The sequence below is a fragment of the Anomaloglossus baeobatrachus genome, chromosome 4, assembly GCF_048569485.1.
Source record: "Anomaloglossus baeobatrachus isolate aAnoBae1 chromosome 4, aAnoBae1.hap1, whole genome shotgun sequence".
Taxonomy (NCBI): domain Eukaryota; kingdom Metazoa; phylum Chordata; class Amphibia; order Anura; family Aromobatidae; genus Anomaloglossus; species Anomaloglossus baeobatrachus.
In genome coordinates, this window is record NC_134356.1 from 83,714,761 (window position 1) to 83,736,078 (window position 21,318).

Consider the following 21,318-nt stretch of genomic DNA (forward strand, 5'->3'; position numbering starts at 1 on the left):
CTATGTGTTACCTCTTGTCATGATGACTTTGAGATAGCGAGGAACTGGGGCTCCTAAGCTGTCCCTCAAGCTAGGGGCCCCTATGCTATCCCTAATCTCAGCGATACTCAAAGTGGAGGAGAGGCCTGAGTCTCCTTCCTGGCCCTGCTCCTGACTAGTCTTTATCTAATTCCCACTCCCCCATCCCGCAGAGAGGGACGGGAAAGAAGTGTGATGAAATCTACAGGTAAAGACAGACAAGGCAAAAACAAAACTCTATCACACTGTACGCACACGTCCAGGATAAGACAATAAGAGATTCAGGAGGAAAACAAGAGCAGGGAGGAAGTACAAAACACCAGAGGTACACTCCACAACTGCACCAAGCAAAAAGCACAACTAAGCACACCTTTCACCAGAGGGAATGTGAGACACCATATCTTACTGACCAACACAGAATAAAATTTAGTTGGCATGGGTGGAAGGATTCCTCCAGTATAAAAAGGAGCAGAGCAGATGTGATAGGTCTCCTGACAACACATGACTAAAGAAGCAAGCAGACTAGCCTAGGTTAACTCTAGCTAGCCTCCCTATGAGTCAGCACACAACAGGTCGACGCCTGAGTCTGCCTGTGTTGATTGTAGACACCAGAGAAACCACCAGGTGCGATGACAGAATCTGCAATCTGAATAAAGTCCAATGCTGCCATGACAACGCAAAACTCTGTGTGACACCCCCTTTATTAACCCCTTCACGACCGCGGGCCGTAAAATTACGTCCTATTTTAACGTGACTTAACGACCAGGGACGTAATTTTACGGCCTAAACTTCATTTGATTGCCGTGGCCATAGCAACGGCTTTCAAATGATGTCCCCTGCTGTTTCTTACAGCAGGGGACCTTTGCTTGACCCCAGGGGGGGTGGCATCGCCACCCCCTATCGACGATCGATGTGATTGGCTGTTCAAATCTGAACCGCCAACCACATCGATCGCACTAATTTCGGCAAAAATAATGCCCGAATTAGTGCGATCCTGTGAGATCCAGCTATGAGATGCCGCAGCTGCTGCAGCATATCATAGGTGGACCTCAAACATGCCGCCCCCAGCCCCTGCAGCACTGATTGGAGCGATCGTGCTATGACGCGCAATCGCTCCAATCAGTGTGCAGTGGGGCGGTCTGATCTGCCGGTGGCCGCCCTCCCCAGGCCTGTACTGCTCTGGGGACCCTCCCCCAACATGGCTGCAGCGTGGAGTGGCTGGTACTTTTGGTACCACGCCACCGCTGCTGCCGCCGCAGACGCCGCCTCTGCTGTCACCGCGCCAGCTCCAAAGGTAAGTATTGCGCTCCGGCGATGGCCCCTGCGCGCTCCCGTGAAGGCCCCTGCGCGCTCCCGTGAAGGCCCCTGCCCGTGCCCCCCCCCCGATCTGCCCCCCTACGCCCCGATCTGCCCCCCTACGCCCCGATCTGCCCCCCCCGGCATCCCGATCTGCTACCACCGCTGCTGCTGCAAAGTGAGTACTGTGCTCACTTTGCAGCCCGTGCGCGCTCCCGTGGTGCCCCTGCGCGCTGCCGTGATAGCCCCTGCCGTGCCCTCCCCGCGATCTGCTCCCCCCAACCACCCCCCCCCCCCCCCCGACATCCCGATCCGCTCCCCCTGCGATCTGACTGCCTCCCCCATTATTTCTATTCTGCTTCTGCAGCTCCCTCTCCGGTCTCCCCCTCTGCTCTCCCCCCCTCTCCCTCTGCTCTCCCCCCCTCCCCCTCTGCTCTCCCCCTCTGCTCTCCCCCCTCCCCCTCTGCTCTCACCCCCCCCTCTCCCCCTCTGCTCTCACCCCCCCCTCTCCCCCTCTGCTCTCCCCCGACGTCCTCTTACCTGTCTTCACCGGCCTGATCACATCTGCGTCCATCGCTGGGTCCTTCCTGGGCATTCTGCTGATCTGCCTGCTGCTCCTGTAAAGCTGTCCATCTCTCTGCCATCTGTTCCTCTGCAGCTCTTCTGGTCAGTGATCCTCCTGCTAGTCCTCTGGGTACTGTGAGTATAACTTTTTTTTTTTTTTCCGTATCCCCTGTCCATTTTTACACCTCATCCGTCCGTGCGTCCCGCCAAGCGCTGATCAGGGATGCAGATAACGGATCGGCATCCCTGCTCAATTTTTGGCGTGACTTTTTTTTCCGTATCCCCGACGCTTTTTGTATCGCATCCGTCCGTGCGTCCCGCCAAGCGCTGATCAGGGATGCAGATAACTGATCGGCATCCATGGTCAATTTTTGGCGTGACTTTTTTTTCCGTATTCACGACGCTTTTTGTATCGCATCCGTCCGTGCGTCCCGCCGAGCGCTGATCAGGGATGCAGATAACGGATCGGCATCCCTGCTCAATTTTTGGCGTGACTTTTTTCCGTATTCGCGACGCTTTTTGTATCGCATCCGTCCGTGCGTCCCGCCGAGCGCTGATTAGGGATGCAGATAACGGATCGGCATCCCTGCTCAATTTTTGGCGTGACTTTTTTCCGTATTCGCGACGCTTTTTGTATCGCATCCGTCCGTGCGTCCCGCCGAGCGCAGATCAGGGATGCAGATAACGGATCGGCATCCCTGCTCAATTTTTGGCGTGACTTTTTTTTCCGTATCCCCGACGCTTTTTGTATCGCATCCGTCCGTGCGTCCCGCCGAGCGCTGATTAGGGATGCAGATAACGGATCGGCATCCCTGCTCAATTTTTGGCGTGACTTTTTTCCGTATTTGCGACGCTTTTTGTATCGCATCCGTCCGTGCGTCCCGCCAAGCGCTGATCAGGGATGCACATAACGTATCTGCATCCATGGTCAATTTTTGGCGTGACTTTTTTTTTTTACGTATCCCCCGACGCTTTTTTTTATCGCATCCGACCGTGCGTCCTGCAGCGGCCGATCAGTGCACTGCGTTTGAAAAGTCAAATGGCGCTCCTTCTCTTCTGAGCCCCGCCATGCGCTCAAACAATTACTTTCCACCACATATGAGGTATCTGCGTACTCAGGAGAAAATGCACAATACATTTTATGGTGCATTTTTTCCTGTTACCCTTGTGAAAAAAAAAGCTACCTAGTTGAAGCAACCATTTTGTGGTAAAAAAAAAAAAAATTCTTTTCACGGCTCAACGCTATAAACTTCTGTGAAGCCCCCAGGTGTTCAAAGTGCTCACCAAACATCTAGAACAATTATTTGAGGGCTCTAGTTTCCAAAATGGTGTCACTTGTGGGGGAGCTCCACTGTTTAGGCACCATAGGGGGTCTCCAAACGTGACATGGCGTCCGCTAATGATTCCAACCAATTTTGCTGTCAAATGGCGCTCCTTCTCTTCTTAGCCCCGCCATGCGCTCAAACAATTACTTTCCACCACATATGAGGTATCTGCGTACTCAGGAGAAAATGCACAATACATTTTATGGTGCATTTTTTCCTGATAGCCTTGTGAAAAAAAAAGCTACCTAGTTGAAGCAACCGTTTTGTGGTAAAAAATTTTTTTTTTCTTTTCACGGCTCAACGCTATAAACTTCTGTGAAGCCCCCAGGTGTTCAAAGTGCTCACCAAACATCTAGAAAAATTATTTGAGGGCTCTAGTTTCCAAAATGGTGTCACTTGTGGGGGAGCTCCACTGTTTAGGCACCATAGGGGGTCTCCAAACGTGACATGGTGTCCGCTAATGATTCCAACCAATTTTGCTGTCAAATGGCGCTCCTTCTCTTCTGAGCCCCGCCATGCGCCCAAACAATTACTTTCCACCACATATGAGGTATCTGCGTACTCAGGAGAAAATGCACAATACATTTTATGGTGCATTTTTTCCTGTTACCCTTGTGAAAAAAAAAGCTACCTAGTTGAAGCAACCGTTTTGTGGTAAAAAAAATTTTTTTTCTTTTCACGGCTCAACGCTATAAACTTTTGTGAAGCCCCCAGGGGTTCAAAGTGGTCACCAAACATCTAGAAAAATTATTTGAGGCCTCTAGTTTCCAAAATGGGGTCACTTGTGGGGGAGCTCCATTGTTTAGGCACCTCAGGGGGTCTTCAAACCCGACATGGCGTCCGCTAACAGGTGCAGCTAATTTTGCACTCAAAAATTCAAATGGCGCTCCTTGCCTTCCGAGCACTGCTGTGTGTCCAAACATTTGATTTCCACCACATATGAGGTATCTGCGTACTCAGGAGAAAATGCACAATACATTTTATGGTGCATTTTTTCCTGTTACCCTTGTGAAAAAAAAAGCTACCTAGTTGAAGCAACCGTTTTGTGGTAAAAAATATTTTTTTTCTTTTCACGGCTCAACGCTATAAACTTTTGTGAAGCCCCCAGGGGTTCAAAGTGCTCACCAAACATCTAGAAAAATTATTTGAGGCCTCTAGTTTCCAAAATGGGGTCACTTATGGGGGAGCTCCATTGTTTAGGCACCTCAGGGGGTCTTCAAACCCGACATGGCGTCCGCTAACAGGTGCAGCTAATTTTGCGTTCAAAAATTCAAATGGCGCTCCTTCCCTTCCGAGCTCTGCCGTGCGCCCAAACAATTGATTTTTACCACATATGGGGTATCAGCGTACTCAGGAGAACATGCACAATAAATTGTATTGTGTACTTTCTCTTTTCTCCCTTGTAAAAATGAAAATTTTATGGCTAAAGTAACATTTTTGTGTTAAAAAGTAAAATTTTCATTTTTTCCTTCCACATTGCTTTGGTTCCTGTGAAGCACCTAAAGGGTTAATAATCTTATTGGATGTGGTTTTGAGCAGTGTGAGGGGTGTAGTTTTTAGAATGGGGTCACTTTTGGGTATTTTCTGTCACCTCGGCCTCTCAAAGTCACTTCAAATGTGATGTGGTCCCTAAAAAAATTATTTTGTAAATTTTGTTGGAAAAATGAGAATTTGCTGATGACCTTTGACCCCTTCTAACTTCCTAACGGAAAAAAAATTTGTTTCGAAAATTGCGCTGATGTAAAGTAGACATGTGGGAAATGTTATTTAGTAACTATTTTGTGTGACATATCTCTCAGATTTATGGGCATAAATTTTCAAAGTTTGAAATTTGCGAAATTTTCAAAATTTTCGCCAAATTTCCTAAATTTTCACAAATAAACGCAAAAAATATCGGCCTAAATTTACCACTGACATGAAGTACAATATGTCACGAAAAAACAATGTCAGAATCGCCAGGATCCGTTGAAGCGTTCCAGAGTTATAACCTGTCAAAGTGACACTGGTCAGAATTGCAAAAAATGGCCCGGTCATTAGGGTGTTTTAGTGGCCGGGGGTGAAGGGGTTAAGGGGGACTGCTGCATCCTAACTGAACTTTTCTTTCTCTGGCCTTTGCTAGTAAATACCATTGCCTTTTTGCTATGTTTGTAATTGAATCATTTTTTTTATTTCCTTATTGCTTTGGCTATGCTTTTTATTTTACAATATTACAGAAAAAAAAATCTAAAACTATTCAAAAAATTCTAAAGTTAGCATGTTTTTGTGTTTCATGACTTTATTGTGTAATTGATATTTCTAAAAAATGAAATGTGGATCAAAATAAAATAAATATCCTAATATAGGTTGAAGGTAATTTTAGTATAAAAATATACAAAGTAATATTCTCATAATTTTATGATAATTATAAAAATGATTAGATTAAAAAAAAAATCCAAAAGTACAACACAGCAGTTCTTAAAAACTTTTAAAAATGTTTAATATTTCTGCAGATATATTTACATATGACCTAAAATGACAACAGATTGTTACACTAGTCTTAAAGTAGAGAGAAATAAATTAAAAAAATAAGCCAAAAATATTAAGCTTTGTCATTTTAAAAATGAGAAAATGTGAATCTGTAGGATTAGCAGATGCAATTACATTCTGGTGTTTTCTGATGAATTCAGAAGAAGAGTTGTTAAGGATAGAAAAGGTTACAAAACCTTTTCTGAAAAGCTGGGACTCGACCACTGAACAGGAAGACAGTTTGCGTACAAGTGAAGGAAAATTAAGCCCATTTTTACTTTCACCAGGATCAGTCAAAGAACAAAGATTATTCCAATAGCAAAGCGTATATTAGTCCGCAAGATAATAATGGAACCAAAGGTAACCTCTAAGCAACTAAAGGCCTTTTTATGTTCAATCTATTCTTATAGTAACAATCATAAGAGCAATAAAGAATGAATAGTATTACAGCAATACAATTAATTCATAAGGACCATTAAAACAATTTATTTCAATAAGATACACCTTCACTTATGAAAGAGGCCTTTTTCAAGTTAATTAATGCTAATAGTCATGAGTCTATCTTCAAGAAGACCATGAACAACAATAGTGTGCATAACAGGATTTCAAGAAGAAATCCGTCAAAAATTAAATTAATATCGGTGCCCCTTTGAAATTTGTTATAGATCACCTGGAAAAGCCATAAGTCCGTGGTTTGTAGAAGGTTGGGACCAATTTAGAGTTTTTTATTTAAATGACATGTGTAATTGCAACATAAAAATCTAAAGTTTGGCCATGTTTTGCTGATTCTGGGCCAGGTCAAGTTTCTATCAATAGTGCAATAATAAATTCTGAATTATACTAGCAAATTATAATGGAAAATGTCAATACATCTGTTCTTGAGCTGGATCTCAAAAGAATGTGGGTCATGCAGCAAAACAATGACCAAAAGCACACAAGTTTTACTACAAATGAATGGTAAATAAGAGTAAAGTTAAAGGCCCAGATTAGTTAAGGCTGGAGTTGTATATGGCAGCCTTAATAAAAGGTCAAGGTGGAGTAAGTGGAGTTTTTTTTCATTAAAGGGAGTCATGTGAAAAAAAGATATCAACATACAGTACATATATGTTGTTAATCTGCATGTTAATAGCATTCTGATTCTGTGTGGCTGCTGCATTGAAAGCCTCATTGCTGGGAGGAAGTCAACTTTCTTCCTTGCAGCCGCAAGCTTTCAGTTATAGAGGTGCAGAAAAGCGCAGTTTCAGTCACCACTCTCTGCATAGTGAGAGGTGGCTAAAACAACACCTCTGGCACTGACTGACAGACAGCTCAGCATTGCATCAGTGTAGAGCCAGCTGTCAGTCAGTGCCGGGGTATGGTTACAGCTGCCACTCACTATGCACTGATTGGTGCCTGAAATCATGCCGGCTGCGAACCTGTGATTGAAAGCCTGAGGCTGCCGGGAGGAAAAAAGTTAATTTCCTCCCAGCTCTTAGTGGGGTTGACATACAGTGTCAAAATGCTATTAACCTGCAGATTAACAACATAGTGTTTTTTCCATCACAAGTTACCTTTTAGATGTTCATGACATTTAATGAATCAGGTGAATGGCACAATTGGTGTGTGGCGCCGTTCATTTACCCATAAATCTTAAGGCCTGGTTGCACACAACGACATCGCTAACGAGATATCGTTGGGGGTCACGGAATTCGTGACGCACATCCGGCCTTTGTAGGAACGTCGTTGCGTGTGACACCTACGAGCGACCGCTAACGATCAAAAATACTCACCTAATCGGTGATCGTTGACACGTCGTTCATTTCCTAAATATCGTTGCTGGTGCTTGATGCAGGTTTTTCGTCGTTCCTGTGGCAGCACAAATCGCTACGTGTGACACCCCGGGAAAGACGAACAACAACGTACCTGCGTCCTGCCGGCAACGAGGTGGGTGTGTCGTTAATGCGGCTGGTCTCCGCCCCTCCGCTTCTATTGGCGGGGCGCTGTGTGACGTCGCTGTGATGGTGCACGAACCTTCCCCTTAAAAAAGAGGTTCGCCGCCCACAGTGATGTCGCTAGGAAGGTAAGTATGTGTGACGCGTCCTAGCGATATTGTGCGCCATGGGTAGCGATTTGCCTGTGATGCACAAACGATGGGGCGGGTGCTTTCACGAGCGACATCGCTAGCGATGTCACTGCGTGTAAAGCAGCCTTTACTCCAATCTCGTAATGAATTAGACGGCCAGGCATTACCACATCCTCGTCACACCCCACTGCAACCATTTGAGCAGAGTTGGCCAAGACCAGAGTGGAAATGCCAAAAGTAGCAACATTTTTGTGCAACGCCCCATTGTGCCAAAATTTCACAACTTTTCAAAATGTTTATATGCCTGAAAACTGACATAACCGCTGATGAATTAGCCCCAAATTTTAGATTGGCCAAGTCAAAGTCCTGACCTTAAAAGGAACCTGTCAGCAGATTAGGTCTGCACCGGAGCAACCTTCTAGGTGAGTATTATAAAGTGTTTTTTAAGCTCTACACAGCGTCCTGGGCTCTTATATACAGCATGTTAGAATGCTGTATATAAGAGCCCGGTGGAGGTGGCCGCAGCTTATAGTCCCCAAATCTGCTGACAGGTTCCTTTTAACTGGGCTTTACACGCTAGCAATATCGGTACCGATATCGCTAGCGAGCGTACCCGCCCCCATCGTTTGTGCAACATGGTCAGATCGCTGCCCGACGCGCACAAAATCGTGCTCCCCCGTCACACGGCTTACCTGCCCTGCGACGTCACTCTGGCCGGTGATCTGCCTCCTTTCTAAGGGGGCTGGTTGTTCAGCGTCACAGCGACGTCACACGGCAGGCGTCCAATAGAAGCGGAGGGGCGGAGATGAGCGGGACGTAACATCCCGCCCACCTATTTCCTTCCGCATTGGCGGTGGACACAGGTAAGGAGACGTTCCTCGCTCCTGCGGTGTCACACACAGCGATGTGTGCTGCCGCAGGAACGAGGAACAACATTGCTAATGAGAGGTAAACGATTTTTTGTTTTAGAACGACCTCATCACGGCAAACGATTTTGGCCGCTTTTGCGATCGTTTTAGGTTGCACATAAGTGTCACATGCTGCGATCTCGTTAATGACACCGGATATGCGTCACAAACAACGTGACCCCGACATTAAAACATTAACGATATCGTAGCGTGTAAAGCCCCCTTTAATCCTATAGAAATGTTGTGGAAAGACCTCAAGGGAGCAGATCATGGCAAACATCACAATTATAATAGAATTTTCTAGCAGGTAAAATGAACTATAATTTCTCCAAGACAATGTACTAGGAATGTTTAGATGTGGTTATTGCTATACAAGGGGGTCACACCAGATTATGAAAGCAACAGTTTCATAATTTAGACGAGATCTTGGATCATTTTCTCATTTAAAAAATGGAAAAGTCTAATATTTTTGACCCATTTGTATGATTTTATCGATTTTAAGAAGTTGTGTGAAAATCTGATGTAGTTTTAGATTAAATTTATGCAGAAATTATGAAAGGTTCATAAACTTACAAACACCAATGGAACTTGAACAATCTAATATATAGAGCTGAATGTGTGTATGTATGTGTGTGTGTGTGTGTGTGTGCGTGCGTGTGTGTGTGTGTGTGTGTGTGTATGTGTGTGAGTGTGTGTGTATGCCCGGGATTGGCATCTGCACCGTTGCAGCTACAGCCACAACATTTTGCACACTCACACTTCTGGACCCCGAGAGCGTCATAGGCTATGTTTTGAGGGGAAATTTTAACCCCGCGCTTTACAGTTATTCACCAAAAACCTGCCTCCATTAAAGCGAATGGAGCTGGGAGCCACAGTGCAGCCAGAACTTCAGAAGAATGCACAGCCACGCCCTTAAATGAAATGTTGGCGTGTCACAATGCAGCCAGGGAAAGATACAGACACAGTCAGGGTAAGAGACAGACACAAAGAGACAGACACAGACAAAGAGACAGACTGACAGGGAAAGAGACAGACAGGGAAAGAGAGGGAAAGAGAGAGACAGGTTAAGATACAGACACAGACAGGTAAAGAGACAGACACAGACAAAGAGACAGAGACAGACACAGGAAAAGAGACAGAGGGAAAGAGGGAAAGATACAGACAGGGAAAGAGATTGAAAGAGACAGACAGGGAAAGAGAGGGAAAGAGAGGGAAAGAGACAGACAGGGAAAGAGACAGACAGGGAAAGTGACAGAGATAGGTAGACAGACAGGGAAAGAGATAGACAGACAGGGAAAGAGATTGAGACAGACGGAGAAAGAGACAGAGACAGTCAGAGACAGACAGGGAAAGAGACAGACAGACAAAGAGATAGAGAGAGAGACAGAGAGATATATACAGAGGGGGAGACAGACATTATCATTACATTTCTATCTATTTGTTTTGTGGTTTTTGTGTGCAGAATACATTTTTGTTAATACATTCTATTTTGTTAACAGCAGTTATTAACCCGGGTGCAGCCGGGTAGTACAGCTAGTAAGAAATAAAATCAATTATTGTAAAAGCCTAATATTGCTAAAAAAAATTAACTCTTTATTTCTACTAGTAATTTTTTTGGTAAATGAAGTTCATAAATGTGCTAATGGAATGCAGCCTCATAATATATACACCAAAATTACATGAGATGAAAAGAAAAGGAGAGGCCACAGTACGTTTCTCTTTGAAGTCCTTTTCCCAGACGTGATTCATATAATTCTATAGAACAAAAGATTATACTATTGGTACTGCTTTGTGGTCCATGATACTCTGCTTGTATTATAGCTTTAGATTGTATAACATTATGTGATATATGTGACTGGGTAGTGCTGCATGTCATATTATATTCCTATAATACAAATCAATACCTTTTGCATCCACATAACATACTGAGATGAATGACACTATATAGGTGCTACTTGCTTTTGCAGAGGTCTATTAAGATTAATTTTATAAGAAGCTTAAAGCGAATCAATCACCAGGATTTTCCTATATAAACTAAACCCAGTGCTATACTGCCACTATCATGCTGATTCTATACATACTTTTAGTTGTCAGATTGGATGTATAGTTTTTGAAATACAGGCAAGTAAAGTTAAAGAAATGTACAGCTTTTTGATTGGCAGCAGCTGCCGAATAGCTAATTTGTGGGTGGGGTTTTGCTACATATTCCCACCCCTGTCTGCTGCCTGGCCTCTGTAGATTATAAAAGAAATCTGGAACTCAGACAGGGGAGTACGTAATAATAAGTGCTTTAATTGTTGACGTTTCAGTCAAAGTTTGGACCTTTAACAGAATCACACACTGATGGTGTTGTCAGTGGGATAAAATATCCACCGCAATTTAAATATGCGATTACGTCGTTAGGGGAGGACGAGAGATGAGAGAACCTAAGCTTCAAGGTTCGAGTTTGGAAACCAACTTCCAAAAAAAAAAATCAAGGTTCAGGTTCGAGGTTCGAGCGAGTGACGAGTACAGACCACTCAAGTGAACAGCGCTGTGCTTGGGTATGAGTGATGCGCTGGCCTGCATGAACAATGTGCAGTGTTTGATTGACTCACATTTGGAGTAAAATCCTCATGATCATATACAGTGCACACACACAAGCACCCAAAAAAAATTGTTTAAGCCCCGCCGACCCTGCCCGGAAGTGTTTTGCTAATAGCCCATAAGCAAAACACTTCCGGGGCAGAGTGGGCAGGGTTTATATTTTTTTTGAAGGGGGTTTGTGTGTGTACACTACATCTGAAAATGCTGATTTTACCCCAAATCTGAGCCGATCAAACACTGCACGTGGCTCGCACAGGGCTGTGCATCACTCATACCCAAGCACAGTGGTGCTTGCTTGAGTGGTTCGTACTCATCACTCGCTCAAACCTTGGACCCGAACCTTTTTTTAGGAAGTCGGATTCTAAACACAAACCTCAAACCTCGAACCTCATATTCACTCATCTTTACTTCTGAGTAGCTGGAAGTCAGAAGTTACATCACAAGCTCTCAATGCATCTTTGTGAGAGCCAGAATGAGAGCAGAACGAGGCTCCCATAGAAAGGTGACATACTTTTGTTATGATTTCACCACTGTAACTGCCTTAACAAAGACCAAAAGCTGTGGCGGAGAGGCAACATTGGAGGGGCAGGGGTAAGAAATTTCTTCTTTTATTTTGTACTAGATCTAGACCTTATCATCGAATAATTAAATTTGGAAAACTCTTTCAATGAACACAGCGTCTTGATCAAGCCCTGCAAAGCGATGCAGTGTTTTTAACCACTGTGCCACCATGCAGTTCTCTTTTTGTGCAGTAAGAATGTAGATTAAGTGAGAACCCATTTCTAATATATTTTCAGAAGGATTAGGAGTTTTGTCACATTTTTCTTTTTAGCTTGCCATTCGAGCATAAATGCCATCATCCTTCTAGGCTGGAAGTAAAATAATGTATTTGAAATGCTCTGTGCATAATCCACCGGCAATGTCTAGACATGATTTTTCAGACTAATTTAGATTCTGTTAAAAGAGAAATGAGTACTCTTTTATCTGTCAGCTAAGTTTAAAAACATATTTTCAGAATTTCATTTTTTAGAACAAAAAGTTATTTTATGTACAAAATTGTACAGAAGATGCCAAATACTGATATTTAAAGGGTTATTCCCATCTCCAAGATCCTATCTTAATATGTAGTAGGTGTAATAATAATAATTTTAGCAAATACCTCCAATTAGAAATGCAGTATAATTATTCTGATTAATTATGTTGCTTACCTCATGTGCACCGCATTGCAGGATTGTAGGTATCCATGGTTACGACCACTAGCAGCTAACTAACTAATTGTCACTATATGCATGGATATAATCATGGATACCTAACGTCCTGCAATGCCTTGCAGATGAGGTAAGCAACATAGTGAATCAGAAGAACTATACTACATTACTAGTTGGGGGTATTTGGTAATATTATTATTATTATTATTATGCCTACTACATATTGAGATAGGATCTTGTAGATGGGAATAACCCTTTAAATATAGGATTTTAATGAACTCTGCTGCCTGTAACATGAAGTGAGTCCCGATAGCGACAGGAGTCATCACAGTACCTTGTGCTACCGTGGCAACTATTGGCTCCCCGTGATCACATCACGGGGCTTCCGATAGCAGTGGGTAAGTGCGCGTTACCTGCTGTAGGCATTTAAATCATGCTGTCACTAATAATGAGCGAGTTTCAAAATACTCGCATTCACTATACTCGTAACGAGTACTGTCTAATACTCGTGTATGCATTCTGAATAGTGTGTACAATGCAAATCAATGGGGAATACTCGCAACGTAACAAGTAACCCGAATGCCATACTATTCGCTACTCGCATGAATAGTACAGCATTCGGGTTACTCGTTACATTGCAAGTTTTCCCCATTGACTTGCATTGCACATGCTATTCTGACTGCATACACGAGTATTAGACAGTACTCGTTACGAGTATAGTGAATCCAAGTATTTCGAAACTTGCTCATCATTAGCTGTCACATTTTGACAGTGTTATCTAAGGGGTTAACAGGCACGGGTGGATCGTGGATCCACTTGCGCCTGCGAGGCACACGTCTGCTGTACAAATCAGCAGACAGGATTGCAGCTGGCTCACCTCAGCAGCTAGTGTTGCGAATGTTAGTTATGTTTTGGCTGCTGGGAGGCTCCCTCTGGTGACCAGGAATGGTTTGGACTTGGACCAGGTGTGTTGTGCAGTGGGTGTTTCCTTTGCTAACTCTCTGCTTATTTAAATCCTGGTCTGATTGCAGGCTGTTGCCGGATGTCAGTTGTTCTTTGTATCTCCAGCCTGCTTAATCCTGCTCTACACCACATCTTCCCCAGATAAGTGCTTGCTCTTTATTTATTGCCTGGTTCTTTTGTTTATCTGGGTTTGTCATTTGCTGTGGTTGGTTTCAGTTTGTATCCAGGTTTTGGAGGATTTTTTGCTCCAAATTGGGTGTTCAGCTGTCTTTCTCCTCGGCGTTTCATCCTCAGACCAACGGTCAGACTGAAAGGGCTAACCAGACCCTGGAGACCTATTTACAGTGTTTTGTTTCTGCGGATCAGGATGACTGGGTTTCGTTTTTGCCTTTGGCTGAATTTGCCCTTAACAATAGAGCTAGCTCTACCACGATGGTGTCCCCCTTTTTCTGTAATTTTGGGTATCACCCTAGGTTCCTCTCAGGGCAGCTTGAGGCGTCTGACTGTCCGGGGGTGGATTCGGTGGTCAACAGAATGCAGCAGATTTGGGGGCAGGTAGTGGATAAATTGTTTCAGTCCCAAGAAACTGCCCAAAAGTTTGCCAACCGGCGTCGGACTGTTGGCCCCGGTTTAAAGTAGGGGACATGGTGTGGTTGTCCTCTAAACATATTCCTATGAGAGTTCCGTCTCCTAAATTTAAGCCCAGATTTATTGGACCTTATAATATTTCGGAGATTATTAACCCTGTATCTTTCCATTTGACTTTGCCTGCGTCATTTAAGATTCACAATGTCTTCCATAAGTCCTTGTTGAAGAAACATGTGGAGCCAGCAGTTCCTGCAGCAGCGCCTCCTGACCCTGTTTTGGTACAAAGGGATCTGGAGTATGAGGTTGAAAAAATTCTGGATTCCCGTCGCAGTAGGCATCAGCTTCAGTACCTTGTGAAATGGAAGGTTTATGGATAACTCTTGGGTTGTGGCTTCTGACATTAATGCGGACAGGTTGGTTCGCGCCATTCATCATGCTCATCCCGAGCGACCCGGTGGCGTGGGTGAGGGTTCGGTGACCCCTCCTCAAGGGGGGGGTACTGTTGTGAATGTTAGTTATGTTTTGGCTGCTGGGAGGCTCCCTCTGGTGGCCAGGAATGGTTTGGACTTGGACCAGGTGTGTTGTGCAGTGGGTGTTTCCTTTGCTAACTCTCTGCTTATTTAAATCCTGGTCTGATTGCAGGCTGTTGCGGGATGTCAGTTGTTCTTTATATCTCCAGCCTGCTTAATCCTGCTCTACACCACATCTTCCCCAGATAAGTGCTTGCTCTTTATTTATTGCCTGGTTCTTTTGTTTATCTGGGTTTGTCATTTGCTGTGGTTGGTTTCAGTTTATTTGCTTGCAGGGATTTTCCCCCTTAGTGGATTGTTGAGTAACTCCCTGCAGTTCTGTGTGGAGTATAGCTCCTTTGGGTCCATGTGTTTGTGGCTTATTGACTTTGTTATGATTCTTGTTTTCTGTTCATTGGTATGACAAGGGCACCTGGTATAGGACGGAGTTCAGATCGTGCGATCTGAGGGCCTTTTTGTACTATCAGGAAGTTTGTATTTTGCAGGGTTTTTCTCTGGCCACCATCAGTCTCTTTCCTGTCCTTTCCTATTTTAGTCAGCGGGGGCCTCACCTTTTGCTAATCCTGTCATCTACCTGTGTATTGTGTTTTTCCTATATCACCGCAGTCTTTGAATGTGGGGGGCTAGCTATTCTTGTCTATTTTCTGAGGCAGAGAGTTATTCATCTTTCCTACCTTTAGGATAGTTAGTTCTCCGGCTGGGTTCGCGGTGCACAGGATGTTAGTTCACCCCTCGGCTACTTCTAGTTGTGATGGTTAGTAAGGGGATGGTGGCCAGATTAGTTGCCAATGCTCTTGTCACCTTTTGCCAATGATTTGTGGTGGTCTTCCATGGTTCCGGATCATAACAAGCTAGCGGTGATCAACCCTTCATGATTTAGGACGTATCATTAAGTCGCGAAGGGGTTAAAGACCTTTAAAAGGGTTTAGTACATTACTTTGAGACCTCAGAGTGCTATGCTCTTCTTTTCCATGAAATTAGGGGCTTTTCTGCTGCCCCTGCAGCGGATCAAACCGCTTGGTCTGGGGGTGGTGATTACTCCGGGCTCGAGGGTCTCCAGACCCAGGGGCTAGGGGGTACACTCAAATGTAGAAGAGAGTTATTTACAGGGGATAGGTATAGTTTGTGACACCACCCATGGTGTGTGGTAATTGGGAATACCGCCACTGCCGTTTGGAGTACTTAGGGTGATGGAGTGGGGCAGCAAGACAGCGTTACCCTCCATGGGTAGGGGTAGGTCCCGGGACTCTGGATAGTGATGCAGTGCAGGGGTCAGTCGGGTACTCACTCAGCAATGAAGCAGACGCTGACAACAGGGTAAACCAAGTCTCTGACTGCCGTTGCTTCTCGAGGGGAGCTCGTCCAGGTCCCATCCCCTGCAGCACTGCCTGGTGGTCCGTAACCTGCCTCCTGGCACAAAATTTAGATTGTTCGTTGTGGCCCGGTAGCTTGGAGCTTTCCGGGCCCCGCTCCCCACTGTGACTAAGTGAAGGAGCCTGCTCTCAGGAGCTCACGCTTGGGATTTCAGTGGGCCGCTTGCTAGGAAAGCCCTATCCCCCTCATTGCGCTAGCGCCCCCAATCTCTGAGCTTGGTGGGAACAGGCCGCAAAGGCCCTGTCCTCCGCAGGTTAATTGCCGGGTCGCCTGAAGCTTCTCCCCGATCTTGGGTCTGTGTACCTCGACGTGCCTTCGGTCCCGGACCAGTGATAGGACCAGGCTGCTGACTGTCCTCTTTAATGGGTTTCAGGCACCTAGCCTCAATCTGCTGCGACCAGGGGTCCGACTCCTCTATGTCCAGACCACCGTCTGTGACCTAGTTTACTTCTGCCCTGGAAGCTCTAACTCCCAGCTTCCTCAGAGCTTCTCACAGCTCGAGGGCTACCACTGAACTAACTTGACACCTCCCAGCTCCCTGCCTGACCCCTAGGTGGGCGGCCCTATTCCTGCTTAAGCAGCCCACTGGTGTGCCTTACCGGTGTGGTGCAAGGTGTATCTATGATTTGTGAATGATGGTGGAGGCAGTACTGCAGGTTAGGGTCCCAGAACCATGGGGGGTTGAATCCTGCACTGTAGAATAAGAGCATGCAGAACCCTGTGACGACCTGAATAGTCCAGGGCGTCACACTTTACCGAATTGGGAAAAAAATTGCCACATATTCAATTTTTTGGGAAGAATTCAGCTAATCTGGCAAAGATTCAATCATCTCTAATCTTTGTATAGCAGGCAATAAAGTCTGTGTTGTCTGATCATGCTGTTACATGTTTTTTCTGTCTGTCCTCTACTCAAGGCTATTCTACCAAACGTACATTAGCACAATTGAGGGGGGAAATTGTAAAAAAGAATGAAAATTTAAGACTGCAAGGTAACACAACAAAGGTTTCTTTGTTGCCTGTTACCATAGAGAAACATAGACAGAGCTGAACTTTGGCTATTGAAATAACCCAGTTAGTCAGCCTACCTCATTGCCAACATAGGAATCTGTCTTCCGCATTAACCCCTTAGTGATGGAGTCAATTTTGACCTTAATGACAAGGCCACATTTTGGAAATCTGACCAGTGTCACTTCACGTGGTAATAACTCTGGAAAACTTCATTGCATCCCAGTGATTCTGAGATTCTTTTTGTACTTTGTGTTAATGACCGCGGACTTCAGCAGTGAACCCGTGGTAATCCCCACATGTGTCTGCTGATCTGATCAGCAGACATGTGTAGCTAACAGGCACGGGTAGATCAGAGATCCACCCATGCCTACTTACTACTTAGATTGCGTTGTCAAAATCTGACAATATAAGTGCAATATAAATAGCCATGGTGGCATTGCACTGTTCCCTGCCATCAACGGCAGCTCTGTGACGCAATCACAGGGCGCCAGTGGGTTGCCATGATAGCATCGGGTCAGCTGATGACCCTCTGATGCTAGTATGATGTATATCCTGTGAGAGCCAATAGAGCGCTGGCACTTACAGGAATGCTGCATTTCTGCTGATCAGAGCAAAGCTGCTCTGTTCAGCAGAAATGAACAAGCGATCGGACTATGCATTGATAAAGTCAGCTAGATGACTAGTAAAATCAATAAAAAAAGTAGAAAGAAAAGTTTTAAAAAATATGAAAAAATTTAAAAAAATCAACAAGTTCAAATCATCCCCCTTTTCACCCTATTGAAAATAAAACAATATTTGGTCTTGCCGCGTTCGTAAATGCCCAATTTATCAAAATATAAAATCAATTAATATAATTGGTACACAGTGTGGTGAGAAACAAATTCCAAACGCCGAAATGACATTTTTTGGTCGCCGCAACATTTTTTTAAAATGCAATAACAAGCGATCAAAACATAACATCTGCACAAAAATGGTAAAATTAAAAACATCAGCTCAAGACGCAAAAAATAAGCCATCACTGAGCCTCAGATCCTGAAAAATGAGAACGATACAGGTCTCAGAAAATGTCAACAAAAGCGCTATTTTTTTTTGGAAAAACTTCTAAATATTTTTTAACCCACTTAGATAAAAGTATACATTTGGTGTCTACGAGCTCATAGCAACTGAAGGCATCATACTGACTTGTTAATTTTACTAGACAGTGAAAAGGGTGAATAAAAGACCCCGAAAACAATTGTGCAATTGCACTTTTTTTGCAATTTCACCGCACTTGGAATTTTATTCTTGTTTTTCAGTACACTATTTGGGAAAACTAAGTTTTATTCACTAGTACAACTCATCTAGCAAAAAGTCCTCATATGGAATTATTGACTGAAAAATATAAAAGATTGGAAGAGGGGGAGAAAAAAAACAAAAATAAAAAATCTAAAATCACAGGAGGGTGAAGGGGTTAATACGCTGACTCGTTCTGGACTCTCCAATGACAATTATGTATATTTTTTTTGTTTTAACACAAATGCTTAGTTTTTAGTGGTAAACCAGATTTTTGTGTGCTTTTTGTGTGTAGATTTTTTGTTACTTTTTTACATATTTTCTTACTTTTTTTTTTTCACTTACTCCCACTGTGGAACATGAATATTTTTTAGTTTGAGCACTGATTTCATGCACTACTGTACTCATGTACAGCAGCATATCAGAACTGTCAGTGAATCATTGACACAGCCTTTAAAACTTTGCTTACAGCAAGATCTTACAGGTCACAGTGCCCTGGGGTTATCAGATGACCTAAGGGTATCATGGCAATGATCGGCAACCGCAATTACAATCGTGGGGGCCTGATCCTGCCCAATGGGGTCTTTTAACCTTCTTTTAACCACTTAGATATCACTGTCACAATTGACGGTGAAAAATTAAAACGGTTATTTGGCACCGATCAAGTTCAAAAATTGGTCTGTCATCTGTCATCTGCAGTATTTTTGGCTGCGGACTATAGTGCTATTTCCTTTTTCCTGATTGCCTTTTTAAAACAACGATGAGAAAGTAATGTCCCTTAAACATTGCCATTTATATGCTTATCAGCGGATGTTAAGGGTTTAAGAAAAACCTGGAAGTGGATCAGCTATTTATATTTTGAGATTGCATCATTTTTATGTTGCAGATGTACAGAAAGTAGTAGTGTGTTTAATGTGTGCATTAAAATACATCCACAGGTGTGTCTCTAATTAACTCAGATGTTGCCAATAAACCTATCAGAAGCTTACAAAGACATTACATCATCATATGGGCTGTCCCATATTGTTTAAAGGCAAAGTACTCTTAGTGTATGTAAACTTTTCACTTTCTAGGAAGTAATCCAAATGCTTTAAAACATTATCTTGCTCTTTTTCACATTATTCTGGCTTTTGGCAAATATAAATAATTTTGTTTCCTATTTGACCTAAAACAGGAAAGGTTTCTTCAGATTTCATGCCAGATAGTGAGAAAAACATGCATGTGTGTCTTTTATAGAAACTGAATATAAACGTCTGGTTTCAACTGTAGTTTAGATTAGTACAAATGGACTACTCATTTAAATGGCTATGGTTGTTTCAACAAATTTTGCATAAAACTACATAAGAAACTATTTAATACATTTTATCACAAAATTACGCTTTCTTGAGCCACTTCTTCCCCTCCCTCCTACCTCTGGAACGCACTAACCATTCTGACCAATGTCTTAATTCCACCTTAGGCTATGTTCACACACTGCATCTTTTATTGCTTTTTTGGTGCGTTTTTGAGGTCACAAAGATACACCAAAATGCATGCATTTCCTTCCTCCAGGAAAGTCTATGAGATTTCTATTTTGCTGTCCACACTGGCCATCTTTTTTTTGTCTGCATCTTGGCTACGTCTTTGAAGCTGCAGCATGTCAATTATTTTTGTGTTTTTCCAGCGTATTTGAGCCCTTCCAGTCAATAGATTTGACTTAAAAGGCGCATTGGGCAAAATGCTGTAAAAACATGGCAAAAAAAGTTTTTTCATGCATTTTTGCCGTGGGTGAGTTTTTTGGGGCCAAAGATCTTTGTGGTTAGCAAAGATACACTGTGTGAACATAGCCTTAGTCAAAGTAATGTTTCATGTTACACCTCCTATTACTCTCTCTGTAGACTGGAGGAGGAGAAGGAGCACTCAACTCCATGAAAGATGGGGAGATGATCCTTCAAATAGCAGTCTTACCTTCTTACTGATGCATCATTTCTTCTCCTTATGAATCCATCTCTCCCTATTTACTGTGTATGGATGACATCTTACCAACCAGCCTAGACCCACTAGATCACAGAACTGAAGATTGCTGAAAAATGTAGGCTACAAGTCATAAACGGCCACAATAGTAGTATTCCTAACATACTTACATATGGCAACTTAGTTTGACGAAGCCATCTTTCGTTGAAACGTGCGTTGGGGTTTTCCACCTTGCACCTGGGTACTTGATCTTTTTCTGCTGCCTTACAATGTCTCAAGGTATTGTCCACTATAGGTAAGGTTGTCTGGTCTTGGAGAATACACTTTGGTGTTACTCAAGCGGTTGCTGTGTGTATTTCACATCTCCCCCCTCTCCTTCAGCCGTCACTGACACTTACGTTTGGTACTTATGCAGCAGACTTGATTGCCACCTTCAGGATATTCTAGGTGCTACATGTTTTCTGGGCAGGAAAGTGTTTGCTTTCTATTTTGCCACCACTGTTCACTTTGTGTATAAATAAATTATTGCTGTATTTTACAATTTATAATTTATCCCTTTGGTCCTTTTTTCTTTGTGATTCCCTTGTATTTACTTATATTTACTTATTCACAATGGATATCACCTGTTTTGGTTTCATTATTTTGAAAGATGTTGTCACTTATCACTAGACTCTTGGTCGCTGCTAATTTTGAAAAGTGACCTGAAACTACAAATATGCTTTGATGTCCATTGTCCAAATTCTCCTACTTCATTACATTTCATTGTGATGTCCTTTGCTTTGCCATATGACAATATGTACATTAATAGAAAAAATAGAAGTGCACTATGCGTATAGAATTTTTTTTATTTGAAAGTATAAAAATGTATAATAAATGTATTTTTTGTTCTAGGTGAATATGTTGTTATGACGACACTTTTCCACTTAAAAAGAAAAATCGGCTACTTTGTCATTCAAACCTACTTGCCCTGCATTATGACAGTTATACTGTCTCAGGTCTCATTTTGGCTCAACAGAGAGTCTGTTCCTGCAAGAACTGTATTTGGTAAGTGTTTTCTTTCATGTTTAAAAACTTATTGGGGAATTTGGGGAATTTTGTGCCTGATTTTAGCCACCCAGTGGAAATTTTACAATTGACTAATCTGTGTTTTCCAACCTA

General features: G+C 43.3%; 1 protein-coding gene across 2 annotated transcripts in view; it reads left to right on the forward strand.

The window, feature by feature from the left end:
* Positions 1 to 21,318, forward strand: part of GABRA1 (gamma-aminobutyric acid type A receptor subunit alpha1) — a 271,201-nt gene that overhangs the window by 208,795 nt on the left and 41,088 nt on the right. For both annotated transcript variants that reach the window (XM_075344445.1, XM_075344447.1), the window contains exon 8: positions 21,052 to 21,204. In XM_075344445.1, coding sequence (XP_075200560.1) covers positions 21,052 to 21,204 — 153 coding nt within the window. The remainder of the gene's footprint in view (positions 1 to 21,051; positions 21,205 to 21,318) is intronic.